Source organism: Penaeus japonicus, unplaced genomic scaffold (genome assembly GCF_977035675.1).
Source record: "Penaeus japonicus unplaced genomic scaffold, GWHDUDI00000001_assembly GWHDUDI00000016, whole genome shotgun sequence".
Taxonomy (NCBI): Eukaryota; Metazoa; Arthropoda; class Malacostraca; order Decapoda; family Penaeidae; genus Penaeus; species Penaeus japonicus.
The window spans coordinates 23252987-23262986 of record NW_028234418.1 but is presented as its reverse complement, the minus strand read 5'-3'; the positions used below and the strand labels follow the sequence as shown (position 1 = coordinate 23262986).

The 10000-nt window shown below is 40.7% G+C and overlaps 1 protein-coding gene across 1 annotated transcript in view; it reads right to left on the bottom strand.

Annotated features, from left to right (window-relative positions):
• Positions 1-10000, bottom strand: part of LOC122261737 (dynein beta chain, ciliary) — a 34111-nt gene that overhangs the window by 1775 nt on the left and 22336 nt on the right. The window contains exons 15-34 of the mRNA XM_086545654.1: positions 9988-10000; positions 8139-8330; positions 7628-7821; positions 7163-7388; positions 6886-7075; positions 5735-5768; positions 5388-5423; positions 5213-5238; positions 4853-4869; positions 4603-4619; positions 3930-4062; positions 3525-3680; positions 2929-2994; positions 2445-2588; positions 2163-2300; positions 1826-2051; positions 1501-1676; positions 1016-1258; positions 476-658; positions 1-51 (exon numbers count right to left, since the gene is read on the bottom strand). The exon at positions 1-51 is cut by the window's left edge and continues 123 nt beyond it; the exon at positions 9988-10000 is cut by the window's right edge and continues 221 nt beyond it. Of these exons, the coding sequence (XP_086401780.1) occupies positions 1-51; positions 476-658; positions 1016-1258; positions 1501-1676; positions 1826-2051; positions 2163-2300; positions 2445-2588; positions 2929-2994; positions 3525-3680; positions 3930-4062; positions 4603-4619; positions 4853-4869; positions 5213-5238; positions 5388-5423; positions 5735-5768; positions 6886-7075; positions 7163-7388; positions 7628-7821; positions 8139-8330; positions 9988-10000 (2461 nt within the window). The remainder of the gene's footprint in view (positions 52-475; positions 659-1015; positions 1259-1500; positions 1677-1825; positions 2052-2162; positions 2301-2444; positions 2589-2928; positions 2995-3524; positions 3681-3929; positions 4063-4602; positions 4620-4852; positions 4870-5212; positions 5239-5387; positions 5424-5734; positions 5769-6885; positions 7076-7162; positions 7389-7627; positions 7822-8138; positions 8331-9987) is intronic.

Genomic DNA, 10000 nt, shown 5'->3' with positions numbered 1-10000 from the left:
GAACAGCGCTCCGCTTAGCTCCTCCATCGCTGACGTAATTTTGAGCTCGCCCTTAAATATTGGTGAATATTTAGAGATTTTTCGATTTCTTTAAAGGTATTAAAATGCTATTTTATACAGAATGTCAAGAATTCGTTTTTGAAATGTGTTAACACATTTAGATGTTTTGAGAGTAGATGATAAATTGTGTTCAAAACGATTAATAAATAACCTAATGATTGCGAATGTTGCATTTTGAATCATATATCAGTTGGTAGAAATAACTTTTCTTTATATTTCAGCAAAGTTATGAAAATGGGACGCTCATTTACTCCATAACTACGTAAGTAAATAAAATAAATTCAACTTCATGATTTATATCATATTTCATTAAAAGCTTGTGTCTATACCAATACAAATATTTTGAGGTTACTCCCGCGTCTCCGACCAGACAAAAATGAAAATCAAACAGTCAGTCCCTCAGCCTCCTTCATACCTTGAAGCCCAAGTCGAGCTCCTTGAGCGACGTGCGGATGATGCGAATGAGGAGGTTCATCCGCTCGCACTCCTGGAAGGCCACCACGACGTATGGCGTCCGCTCCTCCACCTTGCCGGTGATGTCGGCCATGTTGAACTCCTCCGGCAGCTTCTCCAGAATCTCATCCAAGGTTTGTTTCACCTGAAAGAGGAAGGGAAACGAGTATGTGTTATGCACTGATGAACGAATCCATACAGAATTGAACAGAACATACATTCTAGTCAACGGGAATTCATGACACGCACAGGATTATTTCACACCAAATAAATCGCAGCGTGAATTTTACTAAGCGTTATGATTATCTTATTGATTCCCAGTATGAACATCGTTTAATATTTTAGTATCTAATTTGATCAGAAGAGATAGTAATTGTTGTTTGTCTGATAAGAGTATGTTGAGTGATTATTGGCAAAGTCACTTGGTTATTTTTTTTTCTCTTAGGATGTTTTAGGGTTAATTCCGTAACTATAATTCGAAGTATCATATGTGAACCCTTACTTTGTCTTCCCTTGTGATGACGACGCCACCCGTGTTCCCCATGTCTCGCGGCTGGAGCTCGAACACCGTCTTGAAGAGGTGCTCCGACGTCATGGTGAGGAAGCCGATCTCGGCGTTGGGGTGAAGGCCGTACAGGTGGGGCGATTCCTGGGGTAGACACGTGTCTATGTAGCTGTGGTAGCCCGAGTAGTCCAGGTTGGGAGGCGCTGGGAAACTTGGTGCCAGGTTCAGCTCTCCATCCAGCTGAGGAGATTAATTAAGGAGGGATCAGAGGGAGTCAGTGTTAAACTATACTTCCTCAAAGGATAGGTGTTTTCATTCACAGTATTATAAAAGAAGCAAACAATTAATCCATATTAACAGATATACATAAATCAAAACAATTATATACTCAATGATAGAAAAGAAGGCTAAACCACACAAAAGCCTTTTGTCTATCTTAAGAGTGACATAAAGCTTATCAAGGAAAACACTTTCGCAGCTACCTGGTCTGGGTGCAGGAACTCCTCGAGGTACGTGCGACACAGCCTGCGGTCCCAGTCGTCCGTGATGTGGCCTCCGTACATGATCTCCCCGAAGAGGTAGCGAAGGTCCTCCCAGGGGACCTTGCTGTTCGCCTCCAGGTAGTTGAAGAGAACGTTCACGCTTATGGTCAAGTCGCCTGAAGAAAAACAAAAAAACAAAAACGCTGTAAGTCTGAGATATCAAATAATTTAAGAAACCATTTTATGATATTGTATAACGATGACAATTCTCCTGATTTTTTGTAAGGAATAATGAAATGGCTCATTTTGTCTTTCAGAAACTTACCGGTGTTGAAGGGATAGGGTCTGTTCCATCCCTGCGACCCGAACTTTCTCCTCTCGGCGACGCAAGCATGGAAGTAGCAGAGAGAGAACAAAAGGGACTTGAACTCGGCTTCCTTGGAGCACATCTCGAGCGTCTCCTGTGTAAAGTTGTTGAGCGCCTTGTGGAGGTTGGCTTGCATGCCTCGAGGTGGCTCGTTGGTGATCTTGATGGCGGACTCCAGGATGCCCTGTGGTTGGGAAAAAGACCCTTATGACCTCTGTTCGTGACATCAAAAGTTATTACCGAGGATAATACAAATAGATACAATAGATAAGAAAGACACAAGATAAATAAAGACCTGCGGCAGGATGTGATTCTCGGGCTTGCTTGCTGGCTCAGCGCTCATGAAGACCCTGTACTCTTGGTGAGCTCCGTCTGCATGGGCCTCCAGTTTCTTCTCCAGCTGTGGAAGCCACTGTCGCACCAGGTGAATGTTCTATGGAAAAATACTAATTTTATCTATTTGCTGAAGCTTTTGGTGTAAATGATAAATCTATTTTCCCGTCTTCATAGAAAAACAATATTTTTTTCTGCGAATAGGTAGATTATAGTAGCACAGAAGGAGACCTCAACAACCGACCTGCAGGATGACCCAGTGGCCCTCTTTGGCAGCGATCTGAATGGCCTCCTCCGCCACCTTCTCCTGCCCTTGGCCCAGAGACACGTTGTGCAGACGCCGGTTCTCGCAGGTGTAGCCGAGGCTGTATCCAAGCCGCTCCACGTCCTATGGTAATGCGAAGCGTCAGTGAGGTTGGGGGTGGGAGGGAGGCAAGCAGGGTGAGAGGGAGGGAGGAAGGAAGGGAGATAGGGAGGGAGGGAGGGAAGGAGGGAGGGAGATAGGGAGATAGGGAGAAGAGAGAGAGAGAGAGAGAGAGAGACAGTGTTCGTATGTGTATGTGTGTGAAATGAATAGATATTATTTCGCATAAGATACGGTTTAATCACACATGAATTGTATATGGATCCATCATGTCTAATATAAACACTTTTCTCTGGATTATCTATGACATATTTTCTTCACTGCAAGAAATATCCATAAGTGAAGGTAATTTCCTTTCTTTTACTCTATCTAATCTAATGGGTTTTGTTGTATAGGGATAGTACAAAAACGGAACAGTCTGCAGTATATTCTTTAATAGGTATCACATATTACAGCTTAGCTACATTCAAAATAAGGGTAAAAGGGATATATTTATATATATGATATATTTTTTTCTATTTTTTCTTTATTTTGTGTAAGCAAAATATGTATGTTTACATACGAGAATATGAAATTTACATCAGTGATTTTTCATCTGATAATAAGCTACAAGAGCTGTTTAAGTAGAAATATAAGCACTTATAAGCTAAAATCATGATGTTAGCAAATGACTAAGAATGTGATTATACTGGTATATCATATGTAAGCCAACTGTACTCTTCTGTAGGTATTGAAACATATATATATATATATATCGATGATACTAAAAAGTCACATGTGATGATACTGATATGTAACACTGCCACTTTAGATCATCCAGCAAAAATATTATTCAAACCTGGAGAAATATTTGCAATGACCGAATATATGTTAAAAATGCCGGCGAACTAAACGGAAAAAATGCTAGTATGCAAGAATTGAACTACAAGACTTCAGCAGGTTTGAAGGTCGTCTTTACACCTGCAGAAGGAGAGCCACGCCCGCAAGGATCCACTTGGCTGGCTTCTCCTTCGTCTTGAGGCTGAAGGTCCACACGTAGTGAGGTCCTCGCTCCCTGGTCTTATACAGGGGACACTCGTACAGGTTGCGACTCTCTGCCTTGTCCACGGTAATGGCCTGAGGGAAAGAAGGTACGTTCACTTTACAGTAAATCGAGCAGCAACCATGGTTTTTAGGCCACACATATCAGAAATATCTGTAATATTACTCAATGTCTGAGTCGATGTGATGCTCTGTATATTTCTTAAAACTACAACCTATATAAAAATGCTGAATCAATGACATATTGATATTTCAATTACTTTAGTAAACTTTATCTTAAACACGTTCTCTACTAACCGGCTTATTTCAATATTTTTTCTTTACCTTAATGAATATAACTGGCATAAGTGGGTGGAGTTCCTTTAGTCGTGAATCGATCAGAATGGAATTCTCGGTGTCCCACGAGGCGCCCTCGAGAAACAGGCCGTGGACATAGGCTCCCTCGCGGGGCGGCGATCTGAGGGCAGGGGAAGTAGAAGTGGAGAGAGGGAGAGAGAATGTAGAAGAAAAGAAGAGAGGAGGTAGGGCCGGCATATTCATGGCCAGATAGAGTACGTGATTTAAGAATAGATAAATCAGTGAAGAGAGATATCCCTTGTAGCACTGATGGAAGTAATAACCGAAGCTCTGCTTACAGGTGAAGACCCATTAACTGTGAATGTAGTGCTTATTCGGCAATGTTCATAAGGATAAAGAGAGAAGACAGATATAGATAGATAGATAGATAGATAGATAGATAGATAGATAGATAGATAGATAGATAGATAGATAGATAGATAGATAGATAGATAGATAGATAGATAGATAGATAGATAGATAGATAGATAGATAGATAGATAGATAGAAAGAGAGAGAGAGAATGTAGAAGAAAAGAAGAGAGGAGGTAGGGCCGGCATATTCATGGCCAGATAGAGTACGTGATTTAAGAATAGATAAATCAGTGAAGAGAGATATCCCTTGTAGCACTGATGGAAGTAATAACCGAAGCTCTGCTTACAGGTGAAGACCCATTAACTGTGAATGTAGTGCTTATTCGGCAATGTTCATAAGGATAAAGAGAGAAGACAGATATAGATAGATAGATAGATAGATAGAAAGAGAGAGAGAGAATGTAGAAGAAAAGAAGAGAGGAGGTAGGGCCGGCATATTCATGGCCAGATAGAGTACGTGATTTAAGAATAGATAAATCAGTGAAGAGAGATATCCCTTGTAGCACTGATGGAAGTAATAACCGAAGCTCTGCTTACAGGTGAAGACCCATTAACTGTGAATGTAGTGCTTATTCGGCAATGTTCATAAGGATAAAGAGAGAAGACAGATATAGATAGATAGATAGATAGATAGATAGATAGATAGATAGATAGAAAGAGAGAGAGAGAGACAGTGTTCGTATGTGTATGTGTGTGAAATGAATAGATATTATTTCGCATAAGATACGGTTTAATCACACATGAATTGTATATGGATCCATCATGTCTAATATAAACACTTTTCTCTGGATTATCTATGACATATTTTCTTCACTGCAAGAAATATCCATAAGTGAAGGTAATTTCCTTTCTTTTACTCTATCTAATCTAATGGGTTTTGTTGTATAGGGATAGTACAAAAACGGAACAGTCTGCAGTATATTCTTTAATAGGTATCACATATTACAGCTTAGCTACATTCAAAATAAGGGTAAAAGGGATATATTTATATATATGATATATTTTTTTCTATTTTTTCTTTATTTTGTGTAAGCAAAATATGTATGTTTACATACGAGAATATGAAATTTACATCAGTGATTTTTCATCTGATAATAAGCTACAAGAGCTGTTTAAGTAGAAATATAAGCACTTATAAGCTAAAATCATGATGTTAGCAAATGACTAAGAATGTGATTATACTGGTATATCATATGTAAGCCAACTGTACTCTTCTGTAGGTATTGAAACATATATATATATATATATCGATGATACTAAAAAGTCACATGTGATGATACTGATATGTAACACTGCCACTTTAGATCATCCAGCAAAAATATTATTCAAACCTGGAGAAATATTTGCAATGACCGAATATATGTTAAAAATGCCGGCGAACTAAACGGAAAAAATGCTAGTATGCAAGAATTGAACTACAAGACTTCAGCAGGTTTGAAGGTCGTCTTTACACCTGCAGAAGGAGAGCACGGATTTAAGATGTAAGATCTGCTTTGTCGTCAAATATCTTCATTCCCTTTTTTAAGGTAAAAAGTTTTACTTTTTTAAAAAATAAGAAAATTTCCAAATTTGTAATTTGGCTTAATGGAAGTTAAAGAAAGTTATTCTCATCTTGTAAACAGGGGGAATGAATATTGTAACTTTTTTGTTAAAAAAAAAAATAACTACAAAAAATTTTTTCAGAAATGAAACGTGTTTTTTTGGGTAAATAAAAGGTAGAAGTAACACAGTAACAAAACGAGATAAGATGATAATAAATAATTTCATCCGAATGATACCCTTGAGCATTATTATTGATCATAAAACACTCCGGCGGAAGGAGAAAACGAAACGACAGTCCGCAGGGCGGGCCCGCCCACTCGCCTGGAAGGTCATCTGGGGGAGCGAAGATGAGCTTGTCCCCTTTCGAAAAGTCCTTGGTGGTTTTAGGGAACACGTGTACGTGATGGTGTCGATGAGGGCGTTCACGCGCAGCCGCACCTCGTGTTCGCCCCCGAGCGCTCGATGGCCCGCTGGAAAAACCACGCGGAACGCCTGTCGGGCAGCGGGACGGGGCCTCAGATTCTCGTTCGTTTTATAAAAAATTAGGAAAAAAAAAAACGTGGTGTGGCATTTATGTTTCGTGCATGAGGCAAAAACTGTTCTGACGCATGTCATATGGTATTGGAAAACAAAAACATTTTAGGTAAATTTCTGACGCATTCGTTTTTTCTTAGGCAATGCAGTTTTCAACGTTTTAGCCTAGGAATCGCCCGCTCAGAAGGCGAATTTCCCCGCTGAGCGAAAGGCGAAAAAAAACCTTGAGGGAGAATGGAGATGGGGTTTTATTTTGTGGGGTCGTTGGGATGAAGTAGAGCAAAGGGGGGGCCCCGCGGCGGCCGGGCCGGTACAGCCGGGGCCTCGTCGATCTGCGGCTCGTGTTTCGGCCTCGGCGGGCCTGCGCGCAGAAAAGGCAAAGGACCAGTTTTCTGTTCGACCCTGTTGTGGGTGCGTTTGTTGTGTGTTATCCTCCATGAAATTGAATCATATGTACAAGGAGATCTGCTTCTAATGGGGCTAAAATTTTGTGCCATGAGGAACAAAACGGTTGATCGCCTTCCCCCTGAATCTCCTGCCCCCGTGGCCTTGTGTGCCCCAGATTCTCCACCAAAGCTGTGTCCCCCAAGAAGTTTCCTCCGGCGGACGAAGGCGGCTCAGCAGGTCGTTTTCCCAGGTGCTTGAGCTGAATTTTGAAGTCGTTTGTTGCTTTGTCAAGTTATACTAAAACCCAAAAAGGAAAAACGGCAGCTTTTTAAAGCCTGGGGTTGTCCAAAGGTTTTTTTCATTTTATCATGGCCATCGTCAAGCTCTTCCACATGACCCGTATTTTGAGCTCCCCCAGGTCGGGCCCTCTGGGCCCTTTGACGATTTCCCGCCAGAGCTGGTCCCGAGGCCGTCGGGTGACCGTGAAGTTGATAAAGGTGCACTGAGCCTGAATTTCGGGCTTTTTAGTGGGGGTTTGGGCCCAGCTTGGTGTGGAGGATCAGTGGAACGCGTCGTTGTACTCGATTTCCCGGTCGCCGATTTGAGCGCTCTGGGAACGGAGATGGGGGCCTAGGGTGAGTGCGGTCTTGGTGATAACAGCAAATGTTCAGATTGATTTTCATGTAATTAGTCGTAAATACTACTACTGCTGCTGTTGCTACTATCATTGATACCAATACTGACACTCCTATTAAAACTTTTCATTCCTTTTTAACCAAATCGTACTTTTCTTATTTTGTCTCTCTACCAATTTATTCTTCGCCCTCCCCCTCCCCTACCGCCCTTCACCTGCCGCGCTTGATGAGGTTCTTGCCGATGAGCGGGTCGAGCACGGGGTCGAGGCTCTCCGGCAGGTTCTCGATGAGGACGGTCTCGCCGCGGGTGATGGCGGCCTCGAGGACGTCGATGGAGTTCTTCTGGTCGAGGCGCACCACGATCAGCTGTTCGCCGTACCTCGCCTTGATCCACTTGATTCCCTGGAGCTGTGTGAGGGACGGGGAGGATGGGATGACTGGAGGATACAATAGGATGGAGGATGGAATGGCTGGAGGATACAATAGGATGAAGGATGGAAAGGATGATTGGTTATGAACACCTCTTGCGCCGATACGCATGATCATTACAAGTGGAATCATGTGTACACTTTATGACAAGGGAGAATTGTAATTTAAGATTATTTTAGAAGGATAGCACGAACTTGTGCAGTCATATTTACCCACGTACTTGAATGCAGCAGTTCCCATTTAAAACCAATTTATTCAGATCGTTTCATCACCAGACAGCAAGTGTGGCCTCGTACCTGAGGGTCGATAATGAGCGGCCATCGATCGGAGTTGGTGAGGATGATGGCGTTCTCGGTGGTCGCCGTATCAGTAAGAAGGCCCTCGTTGTTCCAGCCGGCGATCGTCGCGTCGTCGGTCAGGAGCTTGATCGGGTCCAGGTTGTGCGTGATGGGGATCACAGGCTGCAGATGGGAAGAATTGATAATTTCCTCTTATGGGGAGAAAAATAAATTTACGGTGTAAAAAGTACATTTTCAGCAGCTGAAATTAAATGTGATTTTTATATTTAAAATATTCATTAAGCATAGCGAACGCATTTTGTCTGTTTAAACTAGCACTGTACAGGTTTGATGAGTTATTTCAACAAATACTTTTACACAAGGACGTATATTGTTTCATAAGTAAATAGTTTAAGTTAAACACATATGTCTGAGAATGATTTAATAGTTATACTGGTTCATTATCTCATTATTTATTGACTGATTCTTTACTTATTCTTATATTGTTCGTTAATTATCAAATTATCGTGAAATGACTTTTTTTTATAGTATTGCACTATTTTCTTTTGAAAGACCGGCATATGATTTATTACGAGAAACATTACTATAGAAGGCCAATTATAGGTAACAGAGAATACGTATTTGGGCATGCAAGTTCATGAATTTAGCGACCAGGGTTAACGAAGAAGAAACGTCATTGGAAATAATCTAAAGAGAGAAAGAGACCATCCCGGTTTATATTTACACGGCAGAACAACACTCGCTTAGAGATTTGGAGCTCATCTCGCTAGTCTCTACACAAAAGGCAATGGAGTGAAAGGATGTCTATGCATGTTAGAGTCTGAAGCCTTATTATCTCTGACTTTTCTAGTTTACTAGGCTACTCTCTAGGTCTCTACCAAGTGCAAGATAGCTGTTTAGAGTCTCCTAGAGCACCTTTTCGTGCTCTAGGAAATCGAGGCATCCACATGCTAGAAAGGAAAGAGTCTCAAAGGATATCAGCCATGTTTCCCCGAAGGCGCCGGAGAAGGATTAGCAAAAGGATCTTGAGAAACAGGCAAATTCAAGAATTAGTAGAGGACAGTTTCATGATCAGGTGTTTGAGGTTCTTGAGTATGTGGGCATCGTAAGGGAACACAAGAGGCAGGAATGGGGAGAAGTTTTAGATAAAGGATTATAAGCAGGAAATATTTTTTTAAGAAAAGAAAAATATATATATTGTACGTTTCTAATAGATGTTTTAGAGAAACGATCATAAAGTCATATGTTAATAAATATACCCTTTTTCATAGGCGGTTAAAAAATGTCATTACATAAAAAAAAAAAAAAAACCATCTTGAATAGAAAACAAAAAATCTGAATATATTTGTATAGTGCATATCATCTCTCAGTACTGGGTGACTGTTATAGCGAGAGAGAGAATATGCACACAGGTGATCCCATAAAAAAGAATACAGAAGCTACAGAAAAAGAAGCATCCATTATTCATTATAACATTCATCAAAAATAGTTTCATAATTTACTGCCAAATTATTCATTCCTGAAAATACAAAATTGACTCCAAAAGGTAAATATGTTCTCAAAAAATATATATATACATCGACATCAAAATGTAAAATTCAGTCGGACAAAATTATGTCGAGAGAGAAGGAAGACATATACATATTTGTAAATGTAAAACTCTTCAAGAGGTAGATTATCAGACCATGGAGTTAACAGATTGTGGAGAGAGCCTGTAAAATTCTATTTTAAAAAATATTGGTTACTAAGCAAGGAGAGAGAGCGAGAGATAGAGAGGGGAGAGAGAAAATATAGACTGAGAAAGAGAGAGAGAGAGAAAGAAAATGAAAATGCAAGAACAACTCGCCTGCGTTGAAGTG